Here is an 18893-nt window from a genome sequence, read left to right on the forward strand (position 1 = left end):
CAGTTGCATGCGTGTGTAGAGATGGTATCACTACGAAACGGTACTCACCTGATGTGGTGGACACCACGTGACACGGATAATCAGGAAGTAAAAACAAGCCCTCTGATTGGTTACTTAAAGGGCCTGAAAGGGGATTGGTTAGAGGCAGGGACATATAAGGGATTGGAGGTCGAAATACAAAATGGAAAGAGTGGAAAACGGAGAGATAGTTGTCACGTGTATATGACATGTATAGGTTTTTTAGCAGTTGTATAGCTCTCACATGTTCAGGCACTAGGAATGTGCAACACCAACAGCAGCAGGCAACACGATCTAGTGGCACCCGACATGGTACACAACTATTTTGCTTCCCCTTTATACATCACTCAAGCCCCTTTCCCGTATGTTCCTTGACCTGCTTTGCCTCCAGCTAATCACCTTCCACTTTTCCTAATAGATTCCAACAGTCCTCCCTGTTAATCATCCTCAGCTTCTCACTCTTTCCATTTGTATTTCTCCACCAATCTCGGCAATTCCTTGCCTCTAACCAATCCCCTTTCAGGCAAGTGAAGTGTCAATCAGAGCGGTTTTTTTACTTCTGGACTGTCGGTGTCATTCACACCGTGCCCATAGCGTTGGGTGAGTATTTTCGGGTGTGATTTAATCACTTAAACGATGTAATTAGGATAGAATGCAAGCTGCTCAATTCACTTCATGAAGTGATCCATACCCTCACACAGACACCCGTAGACTCTCAAACACACATACCCATAAGCTCACATGGAGACCAAATAAACACACACATATATACCCGTAGGCTCACATGAGGTATCCATAGACTCAGACAGAGACTCGCAGATTCATGTAGATAACAGTAGGCTCACACAGAGGTCCTTATTGACTCACGTAAAAAAAACCTCACAGATTCAATGTTAATAGTATGGAGCAGCAACTCCATACTATTGTAGAGGTGATACGCGCTGGGATTAAGGATCGTATGCACAGTGCGTGATGATTGGCTGTGTAGGTGGTGACGCGCGCTGACGGTGGAGGATCAGGGGTCAGCGCGGGGTCGTGGGTTACGGGGTACCGATTGGCTGTGGGCGGTGACGCGCTGAGAGAGAGTGCGTCGTGATTGGGTCATTAAGGAACGACGCTCACGTCGACGCCGCATCAGCTCCGTCCCTCGTGAGCAGGGGCTATAAAAGGGGATGCACACAGGCGTAAGGGCAGTGTGTAACCAGCGAAGAAGGAAGACGGGGATGAAGACCTAGAGCCCTGCGGTACCTAGCCCCGCTGTCCTAAGGGGACCGGGACTCTGTGTAACCCAGAGGCGAGTGTAGTGGGTGTAGCCATAGGTCTACACGAGCCGAATGTACTATGTGTAGCCAGGGCATAGGGCTTACACGAGTCGAGTGTATTGTGTAGCCAGAGGCATAGGGCTTACACGAGTCGAGTGTATTGTGTAGCCAGAGGCATAGGGCTTACACGAGTCGAGTATATTGTGTGTAGCCAGAGGCATAGGGTCTACACGAGTCCAGTGTATCGGGTGTAGCCAGAGGCCTAGAGCTTACACGAGATTAGTGGAGTGTGTTGGAGGAAGAAGAGAGACCACACGTTGTATTGTGATACCTAAAGGATTTAATAAAAGTGTGTTACCCGTCAAGAAGTTCCTGCCGTCAATTCCCATACTTCACTATTAACATTCCTTCCCTTTATTAATGGAGCAGCAACTCCATACTATGAACATTCCTTCCCTTTATTAATGCTAACCCTACTCCCTCCCTTTGATGCTGCATAATGCACGGGCATAATATGACTTTGAAACCCCCCCCCACCTCCTACGCATTCCACAAGTAGTGACTAATCCCATATCTGCATTTCCCATAAATATGCTAAATTCCTCTTGATATGCAAATTCCTTTGTCAAGGTGCTTTTCCCCCTCCAACCCAGCTTAAATATATGCTGCCAAGCCTGGTGGTGTTCATTCAGACGCTGTCTTTCCGACAGACCTGTTCTTCACCTGAGGACGGCTGCTTGCGTTGTGGCGGAAACGTCGTGAGAATTATTTTATTATGTTTTATTTTTATTATTTTATTATTTCCCTTCTACGTGACTTTACCGAAAGAACCAATAAGAAAAAAGACCCCATGAACTAACGTACAAAAACTGTTTGAGAATCGCACCAAACAACAATGTGGTTGCAATCCAAAAACACATTGGAGACCTGTCCCCATGTCTCTGTTTTGTTCCCTTCCACCCGGTGGGGACCAGGTGGCTTCGCTGTAGGGCACGCAGTGCAATCGAAGACCAAGGGCATCTGGGCCTGGCCAATTCCTCACCCGGCGAACAAGGATAATTGTCTTCTACTGTTGGACACGGAGGGGCTGGGAGACCCGGAGAAGGTGAGGGAATGTGGAGCGAATGGCTCAACAGGAAGAAAATAAACCTAAAACTTAATGCTGTAATAATGGCCAGAATTCATCGATTAATATGGGGGTTTTTTAAGGGCACCACACACAACTCGAATGAACCTGTGTTAGAGCGAATATCTTTGAATATGTATGTCATTGGTTCGCACGATGATAGAGCTTTGGAAGATGAGTCACTTTGAGTCAATTAGTTGAATACAAATTGTTATCAACTACTCTGTTATGGTGGATTACGTGTGCTGCTTAAGAGGCACCATTCTGGGTTTTTTTCCTCTCCAGAAGCTATGCCACTAATGTCAAAGCAATTAACTAGTGGAGACGTGTGTAGATGACGTGGTGATGATGTGACCTCACAGTAAGCCGACGTACACCACACGCAATAACAGAGTCGAGATGCATGTAGATAACATAGTGCGTTCTGTTCTTACAGTGTATTCACGGATATCACACACACTGAAAAAGTTGAGACGTGTAATTAACGTAGTGACAGACATCACATTCAATTAATGCGTTGATTCACATTTAGATGACGTGGGAGTGGCACTGTTCTCCCAGTGTTCTAGCTGACATCACATGCTAGTAAAGTGTCATTTGCCCCGCCCCTGCCCCTGAGTCATATTTAAATTTATCCTGAGGCTAGTATATCGCGGGTCTAGCTCGGCTTGGAAAACAGCCAGTGTAGGACCACGTGTAGCATTAGGGCACCACGGTGGCGAGATGTTAACCACCTCGCTTGGTATACAGGAGATCGTGTGTTCGATCCCGACCCTGAAGCCTGCTGTATATTTTTAGTTTGCATGTCTCTCTCCCCGTGGTCACGTGCATTTTTCTCCAGAGTCTCCGGTTTTCCTTTCACAATTTAGAACCTGAATTTAAAATATGTGTCTGCTATACATTTCCACATAAGTCACGTTATGGAGCAATAATTTGTGGCCAGGTTGCTTCTGAAAAAGAGCTATATAGCTCAATGGGCCTTACCTAGTAAAATACAAAAATGTAAAGGGTAGTTTTTAAGTATAACATTGTGGCAAAATAAGAACACATTTAATTCATGGATTTTGTAACGGTTCCCAATATGCATTTGTCCTCAGAAGTATAAAAAATGCAGGTTAATTTCATCATTAACAATTTTAACAATAGTAATTGGGCAGGATATGTCCCGGCTAAAATAGCGATTGCGTGACGGCCAATGAATGCATCTGAGAGGACTTGCACTGAGGAGATAGAGCAATGTAATCAGCTAGCATGAAAGGTGCTAGATGGATTGTTACTTTTGCAATCGTGTGAGATATGATAGCAACGTTGGGTCTTCATCCAGCAGTGGATTTACCACGGTTAATGTTAGTACATAACAGCGTTTTGAGCTGGATGAAGTTGATGCCATATAACACGCGATGTTGTGACATGCATGCACGGTGTGTTACATCATCTGCATGGGATTACAAGGCTAGCTGTTTTTATTTAATCTCATCACATTTTTTGGACCTTTTTGATAATGGTCCCAGTTGTCTATCAGATAAATCCCTGATAGCAACACAACTGTATACGTCATATTAATCATGATACGTCTTTATGAAGGTTATCATGCCAGCTTCGAAGACATACGGACAACGTAGATGGACAGAAAGACAGAGCAGATGCATTAACGAATTCAAACTTAGTTTGAAAAGCAATACCGATAAAATTGTATTGTTTGATTAAAAACAAAAGCCCAATGGGCTTCATAAGCTGGACGAGTGTCAGATTTAAACAGCTCATATCTCTCACGCGCAGGCCGATGAGGAACACGACATCTGGCTGTTCATCATGGCCGTGCTGCTGTGTAATGTGCTGGTCTACAACACGGAAAAGAGTCTGGATAACACGGGCCTGGAGCAGCTGCGGTATCCTTCACCATGCCCATGCTGACTTTTGCGTGACACTTTGGGGTTGACGTTTCCAACAAACTTTTGGATGACCTGAATGGCTGGGGGGATTTAAAGCAGTGTTGCTCTGATATGTCGATTTTTACCATACGTCGTCTGATATAATTGTGAACAATAATTGTATTGTATATTGTATATGAAGCAAAGTACATGAACCCCTCATTTACTCAATATACTCTCCAATGAGCTGAGCTACTAACAGTAAGTCATACATTACACTTCTATGTCGCAAAAATATATAATAATATGCCTCCAGCTAAACTTTTTTCTTACATCACACGGATATACCCCGTACTATACACTGCCATAGACAAACCCAATATTTAATTATACACTGCGTTACTATACCAACTACCTTAGACTATACATTGTAATATTACACTATGTATTATTCTACACACCCTACTGTATACCACACTGCTTACGATACGATACTATATATTACACCTGGAGGAGGAGGATTGGCTCTGCTGGCTTCAGCCCACAACCAATGGGGAGTCAAGTTAGGGGCGTGGCCCTGGGGCTGAACAGCGGCTTCTGGAAAGTTCCAGGGATGTGACTGAGGATTGGCTGCGGGGCATCATGTGGGCCAGGGATTCAAAGGGGCGGAGAAGGACAGTACGTGGTCAGAGTGGAAAGGAACGAAGGGGGAAGCCACGCTGGTGCCGTGGTCCGGAGCCTGCCACGTGGCGGGCCGCGGCAATCTCTCTCACTCTCTCTCTCCCTCTCACGCTGTCTGCCAACAGCGTGAAGGAGCAACATGAGTAGAGGAACGGATGTAGTGAGAGCTGGGACGAAACTTAATAAAGAATTATGAATTCCCGACGTTGTCTCAACGGGGTTTATTACATTGGAGTCAGAAGTAAATTTTGAGACCGTTTGGACCATCATCCAAGATGTCCAAGCACCTCAAAAAGAGGAACCCACCAAACCCGCCGTCGGAAGAGGACGATAATGCCGACAAGGACGAGCTGCTGGGCACAACGGGACCACTGCCGCCGACTGCTGCTCTCCCCGACACCGCGCCAAAACGACATGCCAGCGCGGAGGCGTCTTCAGCTGCGGACGAAGGGTGGCATCGAGTGGCGTAACAGATCGAGTCTCTCCGTGCGGTGATGCTCAATCTCGTCACGGTGGTCGCGTCATCTGCCGCCCTGGGTCGGCCTCGTGAGACGCGTCCGAGTGCGGACGACCTTGACCTCCAATGGGGGGCTGTGACTGCCATTACACCTGCTGCGGAGGAGGAGGCTGCCATCTTGGGCGGGGCCACTGCCACGCTGCCTGCGGCCGCCATCTTGGCTGAGCCGTGTGCTGCGCGGGTGGCGGGAACGAGCATGCCCAAGGACTCCGACGGTGGCCGCAGCCATCGCCTCCCTCATATTAAAGAATTCATTGCCGGAGGCGACTGGAGCACATTTATCAGTGCGGTTGACAGAGTCCGAGGCACTGGAGGCTCTACCTATGCTGTTGGATAATGTGTCCTTGGCCGTTTTCCGCTCCATCCCGGTGAGTAGGAAGAAGACGCTAAAGGACGCCTTTGCTGAAATGGCGGAATTTTACGAGCCACCATCGGCTGCTCACAGAAAATGTATGCAGCGAGGTCGAGGGCCGGAAGAAACACCTCTGGCGTACCGTGGTGCGCTAATAGCGCTCGCTATGGCCGCCTACCCCGAGTCCTCCGCCGATCTCCTGCACCCTCTCATTCTTGCAAGAATGATTGAACTATCGCAGGAGTTGAACATCTCGCTGCCGGTGTGTGGCCATGAGCCGCTGACGTCTCGTTGGGCGGCGCGATGTTTAGACGCCAAATTCAATTTGAGACGTTGGGACCAAATGGCGGCATGGACGGGGGACCCCAAGAAGGATGGTGAACAGCTGGGATGGACTCCGCGTCACGTCGTGCACATCCCGGACGAGTCCAGCGATGACGATTTGGTGGCTGCTGCTCCTCGCTGGACCCCGCAACGCCAGCGGGACACGCAGCGCGACGGGGCCGAACGGTCACAAGAGGGGGCCGAGGCGACCGACCATCGGTCAGCCGCCACATGCTTCAAGTGTGGCCGACTGGGCCACTTCGCCCGTGATTGTCGGCGCCGGTTCCGACCTCCGCAGCTCCCATCGGGCCTTCCTCCATCTCCTCCATCGGACACGGATCGACATCATTCTCGGGCAAGTCAGCACGCATCGGGTACCCGGCAGGTCCAAACACCTCAGGCATCCACTCGCACCCCCGTAGGCTTACCAGATGTTAATTGTCGGCAATTAACAATTGTCGGCATGCTGATTTGGTACCTCAGTGGAAAAAATTGGCTCGAAGGGTGGTTGCAGCCGCATCGGGGTCCTCCATAGTACCGGTCACTATTCAAGGGATAGACGTGCGTGTTTTGGTGGACACCGGTGCGTCGGCAACCATTATTTCGGATGTATTTTTTCATCTATTATCCATCCCTGCGTCGCGGGTCCAACCGGCTAACGACGCATGCATTGCCGCTAATGGGGGGGGGGGGGGGGGCATGGGTATCATAGGACGGGTAGATGTCCATATTGCCATAGGGAATGTTGCCGCATCAGGTTCGGTTTTATTTCACGATCGTTGGCAGTTCCATGTTTGTTGGGCACCGATTTTCTGTTAAAATCCTTGTTGATCAGGGTTGTTTAGAAATGCCAGGGGTCGGTAGGATGTCCTTCTTGCCGTCCCTGTGGGGCCGGTCACCTCCAGGAACGCCGTTCACGCGCTTGCCGATATCACTGTGGAGATACCCCTGGGTACACAGATGCTCATCCCGCTGCGTTACCGGAAGCGGTTGGAGACCGCGGATAGGGCGGCGGGTGTGTTACTGTCCCCATCGAACTCAGTGGCTAAGGCCTTCTCCCTTGCAGCGGCTCAAACTATCGTTCGGGCTGGGCAAGCCTAGTTCTTACAAGTGTTGAATGGGGGCCCGGAATGAGTAGTCGTTCCGGCTGGTGCGGTATTGGCCCATGCCACTACCGACTTCACTAGCCTTGATGGGGACCAACCGAGAGTAATGGCTGCTGGCATGTCTCAGGCAACTTATTCGGACGATCGATGGATCGCCGAATTGTGCTGTGAGAATACGTCTTTGTCCTCAATGCAGCGGAACGCATTGCGTTGACTACTATCGAAATTCGCCGACGTCTTCAGTTAAGATGACTTTGATTTGGGCCATACCTCACTCTTGTCACACCATATTGACACCGGTGTGGCAGGACCGATATGTATGCACCCACACCGCATGAGCCCTGCGGAAAGGGAACATGTGCGTGGCATGGTGGACGACATGTTGGCGGCCGACATCATTTCGCCATCTAACATTCCTTGGGGCACACCAGTGGTGTTGGTTAAAAAGAAGGACGGCGGATTGAGGTTCTGTGTTGACTTTCGTCGGTTGAATAAAATATCCGTGGCAGATGCGTACCCCCTGCCACGGATGGACGATTCATTGGACGCCTTGTTGGGGGAAAATTTTGTTTCTACTCTCGACCTCTTGTCGGGTTTTTGGCAACTCCCCCCCGATGATGCGTCGAAGCCGAAAACGGCATTTCGCACGCCGCAGGGCTTGTTTGAATTTAACCGCCTACCCATGGGTTTGAATGCCGTGCTGGCGACGTTCCAGTGCCTGATAGAGTTGGTACTAGCAGGGCTACAGTGGGAGGCGTGCCTCATATATTTGGACGACATTATTGTTTTCAGTCGCACCTTCAAAGAACACCTTCAACGGCTGGAGGCTGTCTTTCAAAGAATGCGATCGGCCGACCTCAAATTTAAACCGAAAAAATGCCATTTGTTGCAACGTTCTGTCCGTTACCTCGGACACATCATCAGCTCTAGTGGTGTGTCCACTGACCCTCACAAGACGTCATGTGTTCGCGAGTGGCCAACGCCCACTTCCGTGGGTGACGTGCGATGGTTCATAGGCTTCGCATCCTATTATCGTCAGTTTGTTAAGAATTTCGCGACGCTGGCAAAGCCTCTGCATGTCCTGATGGGAAAGAATCAGATATTAAAATGGGGTCCGGAAGAGGAACTGGCTTTCCAGTCTCTCCAGGATCGATTGGCCACCGAGCCGACACTCGACTACCCTGATATTTTGCAACCGTTCATCCTGGACACAGATGCTAGCGACACTGGCATCGGTGCTGTTTTGTCTCAATGGAAGGACGGTGTTGAACGAGTGGTGGCATATGGCAGCAGGGATTTGTCTCCCGCCGAAACGCACTATTGCGTCACTCGTCGGGAGTTGCTGGCGATCGTCGATTTTGTTCGCCAGTACCAGCCGTACCTGTATGGTAGAAAATCCCTCGTGCGCACTGACCATGCTGCCTTGCAATACTCACTAAAATTGGAACAACCGTCCGGATAATTGGCTCGATGGTTGGAATTGTTGCAGGAATTTTCTTTTGATATCGGCCACGGCAATGCAGACGCTCTTTCCAGATTGCCCTTGAACCCTCCCTGCGCCTGTTTGACGGGTACACATCGCTGCGCAGCGCCGCCCACCCCGCCCTGTCCGGTTATGGGTGCGATGCCAAAAGATGACGGCCGGTGTACACCCATTGGGGCCGATGGCACGCTGCATTTGCCGCACTCGATGTGGCTGCGTGAACAAAAGGCAGATGCCTCGTTGGCTCCACTGCGGGATCTGGTCGGAAAGCCGAGATTTCACTTGTTGGGCGGGAAATCGCAGTTATTTACTGACCGGGAAGGGTTGCTAATTTGCACAGACAGCTTGTTGGACCGTTCACGCCTTGTTGTGCCATCATCCCTTCACCATGATCTTATTCGCGTGCTGCACGCCGACAAGTTGATGCATCTCGGCATGTAGAAGACATTGCTCACGATGCAGCAGGATTTCTTTTGGCCGGGTATGATGGCGGATATCACCAGGACTATCCGGGCATGCCAAGATTGTGCGAGGCGGAAACCGCCACGTCAAAATTACGTTCCGCCCTTGCAATTGATCGAGGTATCTCGTATTAATGAGCTGGTTGCTCTATATATCCTCAGCCCGTTTCCCCTATCGGCTAGAGGTAATAAGTAACTCTTGGTCGGGGTGGAATATTTTTCTCATTGGCCTATGGCCTGGCCCCTACCCGACCAATCTGCTGCATCCATCACCGATGCTTTCCTGAATGGATACGTGATGGATAAGGGTGCTCCTGAGAAATTACTCACGGATCAAGGCCGTAACTTCTCCTCTAAATTGCTCCGGGACGTATGCGCTGCATTGGGTACGAAGAAAATCCGCACTTCCCCTTACCACCCGCAGACAGATGGAATGGTGGAACGATTTCGGCCATGCTTTGTCACACGGTGAGCGAAAAGCAGACCGACTGGGACTTGCACATACCTGGCGTTCTGTCTGCGTACCGCATGGTCCCGCACGCGTCCACGGGGTATTTGCCATTTTTTCTTATGTATGGGCGGGAAAACGTGCCTCCGATTGATGTGCAACTGGATACAGCTGTAAAGGAACCCTCCCCTTCCTTGCCTGACCACGTCCGTGACTCACTTTGACGTGTTACGGAGGCGCGGGAAGCCGCCAGGAGTGTAACGGCCCGTACACAGGCACGGAACAAGAGATACGCGCGTCGATCGCGACGTGACATGCCTTGGACGGTGGGCGACGCGGCGTGGCTCCACTGTCCTCAGGTGCCTGTGGGCACGTCCCCGAAACTGCACAGGCCTTGGCGGGGATCTGTTAGACTAATAGAAATGCGGAATCCCCAAAATGTTCGCATCCAGTACGGGCTGCGCCATTGGTATGTGCACTCATCGCGTCTGAAACCTTGTTTCGAACCACGCACTGGCCCTTCATCCCCACTTGCTGACCTGCCGGGGTCTGTTGTGCCTGACGTGCCACTTGCCTCGCCAATTGACCCCCAGCGGGGACATGTTCTACCCCCCGCAGACACATAGGCCTTGAAGAGTGTCGAGTCCCCTGACGAGCAGCCTCCGACGGGACCCGTTCCATCCACGGAGGACGCCGAACTCGCTCCTTCTCCACTGCCCCCTCCTACTGAGCAGTCAGCCAGACGACCACGCTCCATGGGAGGAGAGGGACCGGCGTCGTGCACGCGTTCGAAGTCACTCCCATTTCGTTAATGCCGTTGCTATGTTGTGCCTGTAACCCCTTTCTATTATGCCGCGCTTCGGTTGGCGCCCTAATGTTGTGTTGCTCCTACATTGCACATTATTCCGTGTCCTAATGTTTTACCTTCGACCGCGCGTTGTTCGGCGCCCTAAAAACCTTTCCCCGTTACGCATCATTGGCGCCCTAAATGTTAGTCGCAGGGGTTGGTGCATCGCCCTTTTCTCAGCCGAGACAGCTGACTTTTTACACGGGGGGGGGGGGGGGTGATGTAATGTGAGGTTACACCTGGATGATAATGATGGGCTCTGCCGGCCTCAGCCCACAACCAATGGGGAGTCGAGCCAGGGGCGTGGCCCTGATGTAATGTGAAGGCTACACCTGGAGGAGGAGGATTGGCTCTGCTGGCTTCAGCCCGCAACCAATGGGGAGTCAAGTTAGGGGCATGGCCCTGGGGCTGTACAGTGGCTTCTGGAATGTTCCAGAGATGTGGCTGAGGATTGGCTGCGTGGAATCACGTGGGCCAGGGATTAAAAGGGGCGGAGAAGGACAGCACGTTGTCAGAGTGGAAAGGAACGAAGGGGGAAGCCACGCTGGTGCCATGGTCCGGAGCCTGCCACGTGGCGGGCCGTGGCAGTCCCTCTCTCTCTCTCCCTCTCACGCTGTCTGCCAACAGCGTAAAGGAGCAACAGGAGAAGAGGAACGGATGTAGTGAGAGCTGTGGACGAAACTTAATAAAGAATTCTGAATTCCCGACGTTGTCTCAACGGGGTTTATTACATTTGTATATGTGGGTGGCCTCATGAACGAATCTCTCATGGTAGCCGGATGTTACTGTTTATTTTAAGTATTTTTACACACTTCCATTGTCTGTGATGCATTTAGTCGCATCTTATCATACTGTGCTTTACAATGTTGCTATTACTGTTTTTGAACCTATAAATGTTTTTTATAATTATTTAGGTGATTTTAACACGTAGGCTTTCGCGACCAATATTATTCATAATGAATGTTTTGGGTTAAATTGCGTTATTTATAAATGTGTCGTAACCCTCCACCCGACACGGCCAAACAGTAGAAAATGTGTCACGTTTACAAAATGACGAAATTATTCACTTATTTAGCCCACCGGTGTGTTGAAGAAAGAATCAACATCATTAAAAATTTGAGTACGTCGCTTCGCTCGTTATTACATCCAGCTTCATCGGGCAATTTGCCATAATGGTGAGGCTCTCCTTTTGCTCCCGGTCTTAAATGGTGACGTCAACATTTAATTAATTCAGGTGCAGTGATTTGAGGCAGAGAGGGGGAGGGTATTGTAATTATATAATAGATTGGTAATCATTCAATTGTTATTAATTGGTATGTGTTTCCCTTATAAGGAATTATAATTGTATTATATATTATTTAATAATACGCTTCCAGGCCGTACTAAGCCTGTAGCTGTCAGAGCGATTAAAGTTATTTGTATTTCTCTCAATTTCAATGGATTCTCTAATTAGTCTTGGCCAGTAATAATTAGTTTTACACAACACTTCAACGTTATCAAAATCAATTGAGTGTCCTTGTTGACAAGCATGCTCTGCCACTGCCGACAGTTGTGTTTGAGATAATTTAATATTTATTTGGTGTTCTTTTAGTCTTACGCTGATGTTTAGTCCCGTCTGTCCAATATAGCATCTGCCACATACACAATTAATCTGATATACACCTTCTGTTGATAATTTAGGCAATTCCTCTTTAGCGCCAGATACCAGTTTTTTTATTTTGTTTACTGTACCAAATCTTACGTTAATGTTTTGCTTTTGCAAAACACGGGCTAATTTGTCAGTTACTCCTGAGCTATATGGTATTTTAATTGTTTGAACAATCTTATCGCTTTCAGTAGTGTTGCTTTGCGTTCGTGATTTGGCATTCAGTGCTCTGTTAATTTGAACATTATTGTAGCCATTCTGTCTTAGTGCTTCTTTAACATGTTTAATCTCTCACACTAGACTTTCACCATCTGACACTGTTTTAGCCCGATGTATGAGTGTCTTGAGCTGGGTGATGATGTGAATCTACATTCAGATCGGCATCAGTGTGCGTTTGCTTTCGGTAAACGATATGTGTCCCTGCAAAATATCTAGGAACGAGAGTATGTTATTCACCTCCATTTCCATGGTGAACTGGATGGCCGGGTTTTGTGCATTGAAATTATTTAGAAAATCATTAAGTGCATCTTTACCATGTGGCCAGACAACGTATTATTAAATAAAATATATAATACAATTACAATTCCTTATAAGGGAAACAAATACCAATGAATAACAATTGAATGATTACCAATCTATCATATAATTACAATACCCTCCCCCTCTCTGCCTCAAAGTTATTTGTATTTCTCTCAATTTCAATGGATTCTCTAATTAGTCTTGGCCAGTAATAATTAGTTTTACACAACACTTCAACGTTATCAAAATCAATTGAGTGTCCTTGTTGACAAGCATGCTCTGCCACTGCCGACAGTTGTGTTTGAGATAATTTAATATTTATTTGGTGTTCTTTTAGTCCTACGCTGATGTTTAGTCCCGTCTGTCCAATATAGCATCTGCCACATACACAATTAATCTGATATACACCTTCTGTTGATAATTTAGGCAATTCCTCTTTAGCGCCAGATACCAGTTTTTTTATTTTGTTTACAGTACCAAATCTTACGTTAATGTTTTGCTTTTGCAAAACACGGGCTAATTTGTCAGTTACTCCTGAGCTATATGGTATTTTAATTGTTTGAACAATCTTATCGCTTTCAGTAGTGTTGCTTTGCGTTCGTGATTTGGCATTCAGTGCTCTGTTAATTTGAACGTTATTGTAGCCATTCTGTCTTAGTGCTTCTTTAACATGTTTAATCTCTCACACTAGACTTTCACCATCTGACACTGTTTTAGCCCGATGTATGAGTGTCTTGAGCTGGGTGATGATGTGAATCTACATTCAGATCGGCATCAGTGTGCGTTTGCTTTCGGTAAACGATGTGTGTCCCTGCAAAATATCTAGGAACGGGAGTCTGTTATTCACCTCCATTTCCATGGTGAACTGGATGGCCGGGTTTTGTGCATTGAAATTATTTAGAAAATCATTAAGTGCATCTTTACCATGTGGCCAGACAACGTATTATTAAATAAAATATATAATACAATTACAATTCCTTATAAGGGAAACAAATACCAATGAATAACAATTGAATGATTACCAATCTATCATATAATTACAATACCCTCCCCCTCTCCGCCTCAAATCACTGCACCTGAATGAATTAAATGATGACGTCACCCTGCTGCTGCTCTATTTAAGACCGGGAGCAAGAGGAGAACCTCACCATTCTGACAAATTACCCGATGATGCTGGATGTAATTACCAGCGAAACTGCGTACTCAAATTTTAAATTATGTTGATTCACTCTTCAACACACGTGGGCTAAAGTAGTGAATTATTTGTCCTTTGTAAACGTGACGCATATTCAATTTTAATTTGGAGCTTTTGTGACTGCAGGAATTACTCTTTGGTTCTTTCGGTAAAGTCACGTATAAAGATAAAATATAAATTAAATAATAGCATACGACGTTTCGATTGCAACACAAGCAATCATCATCAGGTATAAATTAAATAGCAACAAAAATCTAACCAGAAAACTATAGACAGACATATAAGCAGACATATCACAGAGATACATAGAGAGATAACACACATAGGCACACAGAGAGAGCACGTCTCTGTGACGAGGCCTTAAATAGAGAGAGCGGGCGGGGGCGGAGAGAGGGAGGGGTTAGAGAAAATTAGCATGTCAATGAGTAGGACGACGCGTGGTAAGGTGCGCAAGCTTGAAAATTAGGAGAACGGGAGAGAGACACACTAAATTAAATAACCTAGCAAAATATCGAAATGTAATGTAATGCAACGCAGAGTCGGTCAACACACAATTAACGCATAGCCTGGTTGATTACGTATTTCAAAGATTGCTAAGTTAGAATTTAAGTGTGAAAATTCCAAAGAGAGACAAAACACAAACACGAGGAACGGAGACACACAGACAGAGCAGAACATAAGAACAGAAAAAGTACACTAAATCAAATAAAACCTAGCAAAATTTCCCCCTCTCTCTATTTAAGGCCTCGTCACAGAGACGTGCTCTCTCTGTGTGCCTATGTGTGTTCTCTCTCTATGTATCTCTGTGATATGTCTGCTTATATGTCTGTTTATAGTTTTCTGGTTAGATTTTTGTTGCTATTTCATTTATACCTGATGATGATTGCTTGTGTTGCAATCGAAACGTCGTATGCTATTATTTAATTTATTATTTTATCTTTATACGTAAATTTACTGAAAGAACCAAAGAGTAATTCCTGCAGTCACGAAAGCTCCAAATTAAGATTGAACCACTTCTACGGGGAAGTTTTAAGTTTATCTTTTTTCTCTCTCTCTGGGTTTTTTGTTTTCTCTCTCTGCCTGTGTATCGATCTTCGTGTTTGTGTCTTTCAAATTTCACACTTAACTTCTAATTTAGCAATTTTTGGAAGATCGTAATCAACCAGGCTATGCGTTAATTGTGTGTTGACCGACCCTCTGTGTTGCATTGCATTAAGTTTCAAAATTTTGCTAGGTTTTATTTGATTTAGTGTACTTTTCTGTCTCCACTCGTTTTTTGTCGTTCTTATGTTCTGCTCTGTCTAAGTGTCTCCGTTCCTCGTGTTTGTGTTTTGTCTCTCTTTGGAATTTTCACACTTAAATTCTAACTTAGCAATATTTGAAATACGTAATCAACCAGGCTATGCGTTAATTGTGTGTTGACCGACTCTCTGTGTTGCATTACATTACATTTTGATATTTTGCTAGGTTATTTAATTTAGTGTGTCTCTCTCCCGTTCTCCTAATTTTCAAGCTTGCGCACCTTACCACGCGTCGTCCTACTCATTGACATGCTAATTTTCTCTAACCCCTCCCTCTCTCCGCCCCCGCCCCCTCTCTCTATTTAAGGCCTCGTCACAGAGACGTGCTCTCTCTGTGTGCCTATGTGTGTTCTCTCTCTATGTATCTCTGTGATATGTCTGCTTATATGTCTGTTTATAGTTTTCTGGTTAGATTTTTGTTGCTATTTCATTTATACCTGATGATGATTGCTTGTGTTGCAATCGAAACGTCGTATGCTATTATTTAATTTATTATTTTATCTTTATACGTGACTTTACCGAAAGAACCAAAGAGTACATTTTCAATTGTTTGGCCGTGTCAGGTGGTGGAGGGTTGACACATTTTTAAATAACGCGTTTTAACCCAAAAACTTTATTATGAATATTTAGGTGATGTTGAATATGATGTTTAAGTAGTTTTGTACACGAACACTGTCATATCTGTTTCGTGCAACATTTTCAAGTGATTGTGATGGAAAAGGCAGTATATAAATATAGATTGATTGGCATGGGCATGCTATAGGCGAGAGGGGCAGTTAAGACAATGTTATGGCAGCAGCGTGAATGAATAAACTTTATGTGGTGAGAGAGAGTCAGACATAGGCAGAGGAAAAAAATTAATGTGGTGAGGCTGGACGTGAGCAGAGGCAGGGAGTTGATAGATGGGGAGCTCCAGACTGGGGGCAGTAGAGGAGAATGAGAAAACTTGTACTCCAGGAATACTAACTTCAGGCAATCGACAGAAAGTCTTCGTTGCTTGAGCAGAGTGTGTGGAGTCGTGGAGGGGAGTAGAGTTAGGCGAGCTGGGAGAGGTAGGGGAGCGTGTAGAGGAGAGTAGAGTGAGATCCGAGGGGAGAGGTCGGAGAGTGCGTGGAGGGTAGAGTAATATGAGAGGCGAGAGGTAGGAGAGTGCATAGTGGAAAGTGAGGACAGAGGGAGAGGTAAGAGATGTGTGCGGAGGAGAGTATTGTGAGATCAGTCTCTCTATATCTTTGAGGGAGGCATTTAACGCAGATCCCTTAACTCTGCTACCCCTCCAGCTACGTGAAGAACATGTCAGAGCACGTGCGATCCCAGATTTCTCCTGAAGACGAAAAACCAAGTGTCATGGAAAGCCACTTGCCGTCCCTGGTTGTGTGTGTGCGGGACTGCGCGCTGAAGCTGGAATGGGACGGCAAGTCATGCACTCCCGACGAGTACATGGAGAAGTGCTTCCAGGTCCGCAGGAGCAATTCCCCCGAAAATGAAGAATTCAACAGGGAACGCGACCTCATGTGCGCATATTTTAAAGTGAGTCGTGTATGAGGATGTGGATGTGCACGTATATGGTGCTTGACTCCGCAATTCTAATGAAACTTGATTTGAAGCTTTCGTGACTGCAGGAATTACTCTTTCGGTAAAGTCACAAAGAAATTAAATAATAGAGTACGACGTTTTGATTGCAACAAGCAACCGTCATCAGGTAGAACTAAATTTGAGAGAGAGACAAAACAAAAACACAGAGACACGGACAGACACACAAGCAGAGAGAGACAACACGGACACAGAGACACACAACATAGACACACAGAGACCAAATGCCTCTGTGTCGAGGCCTTAAATAGAGAGAGAGGGGGGGGGGGTTTGGCAGAGAGAGAAGTGGGTCTGCGGGGGCAGTTGCTGGAGCAGATAAATTAGCATGTCCATGAATCCACCCGAAGCGACCGAGGGAAAGAAGATCGAATGGCCCGATGATAGCCTGGTAAAATTTAGAGAGAGAAATGTTCTAAGTTTGTTTTCTCAAACGACCTATTTCTCTCGGGCTCTCATAGGTCCATTCGCTCTTTCTCTCCCCTGGCTGCTTCGGGGTGGATTTCCACACACAACTCTCTGTGTGTCTATCAATTTTCACACTTAAATTCGAATTTTAGCAATTTTTGGAGATCGTAATCAACCAGGCTATACGTTAACTGTGTGTTAGCCGACTCTGTGTTGCATTACATTACATTTCCAAAAGATTTGATAAATTTTGTTTTTCTCAAACAATTTCTCTCTAAAATGTACCAGGCTATCATAAGGCCATTCGATCTTCTTTCCCTCAGTCGCTTCAGGGTGGATTCATTGACATGCTAATTTATCTGCTCCAGCAGACCCACCTCTCTCTCTGACCAACCCCCCCCCCCCCTCTCTATTTAAGGCCTCAACACAGAGGCATTGGGTCTCTGTGTCTATGTTGTGTGTGTCTCTCTATGTGTGTCTGTGTTGTCTCTCTCTGCTTGTGTGTCTCTCTGTGTGTCTCCGTGTCTGTGTTTTGTCTCTCTCTCAAATTTAGTTCTACCTGATGACGGTTGCTTGTGTTGCAATCGCAACGTCGTACTCTATTATTTTATTTATTTTATTTCTACGTGACTTTACCGAAAGAACCAAAGAGTAATTCCAAATCACTTACATTGCATCTGATCTCAACAATTAAAATATCTGTAGCAGTTATCACCAGGGAGGATGCCAACACTAGCTTGTATCCTGTGTTACAGGTGCACATAAGGTGGTCCTTGAAAATTAGCATTATTCTGCCACCAGGGAGTGATGTTACTCTGTGTATTTTTACAATTCAATCATTTGTGGATAATTTGCCAAATGCGAATAATGACGCCAGCATACATGTCGAGTAACACCCAACACAGTAGTCTTCAATAATAGTTTTTATTTCTTCAAGAATTTCCTTTCCTCCAAGTGTCTCTAACTCTCTCACTTCACCTGTATATATCCCTCAAGTCCCTATCCAAAAGAGTCCTTGACCTTCTGCTTTGCCATCAACCAATCACCTTCTACTTTCCCTAATGGTTTCCAACCGTCCATTTTGTATTTCTACCTCCAATCCCTTAAATTTCCTGCCTCTAACCAATCTCCTTTCAAGCCCTTTAAGTAAATTAGAGATGGCTTGTTTAACTTCCTGATTGTCATGCATAATGTCGGATGAGTATTTCGGGTTGTGATTGAATCACTACACATGTGTAATGAGATGACTTCTGGGACACAACTTGTAGAGGGTTTCTTATTTATTTCTCAATACTTTAAAGACAGGGTCACGGAATAACATAAGCGCTGAGTTACTTCTAGCTGATCCACCCATACAGCCACATCGGCGTCGTACACTATATAGCTGACTGACTATATAGCAACAACAACGATGAAGACTGTATAGCCAGCTGGCGATGCAGCGACGACGATGATAAAGAGATGGCAGTGATGACAGCGACGACAGCCAGGATCCGAACCCCTACGACAGCCCCGAACCCCCGTTTGCATGGCCAAGCCCCCCCCCCCCCCCCCTGGCCACACCCCACTTAAGGAACTCTCTCGCTGTTTCCAGGAGCTTCCAGATCAATCCCCTCGTTGACCCTTGGCGCAGTTACACCCCCCTTATGGTTGCTTATGTGTGCTGTTTTATAACACAACCATACCCGTAATTAGCCCCAATGATCAGCAGATGGCACCCTGTCACTACATCACCTCCC

General features: G+C 46.5%; 1 protein-coding gene across 2 annotated transcripts in view; it reads left to right on the forward strand.

Moving 5' to 3' along the window:
• The window catches only part of LOC133361695 (guanylate-binding protein 1-like), a 141597-nt gene that overhangs the window by 88280 nt on the left and 34424 nt on the right, over positions 1-18893 (forward strand). For both annotated transcript variants that reach the window (XM_061580697.1, XM_061580698.1), the window contains 3 exons: positions 2255-2385; positions 4186-4295; positions 16437-16686. In XM_061580697.1, the coding sequence (XP_061436681.1) occupies positions 2255-2385; positions 4186-4295; positions 16437-16686 (491 nt within the window). The remainder of the gene's footprint in view (positions 1-2254; positions 2386-4185; positions 4296-16436; positions 16687-18893) is intronic.

Source organism: Lethenteron reissneri, unplaced genomic scaffold, assembly GCF_015708825.2.
Source record: "Lethenteron reissneri isolate LAM-NWPU_2019-01 unplaced genomic scaffold, ASM1570882v1 scaffold_120, whole genome shotgun sequence".
Classification (NCBI taxonomy): domain Eukaryota; kingdom Metazoa; phylum Chordata; class Hyperoartia; order Petromyzontiformes; family Petromyzontidae; genus Lethenteron; species Lethenteron reissneri.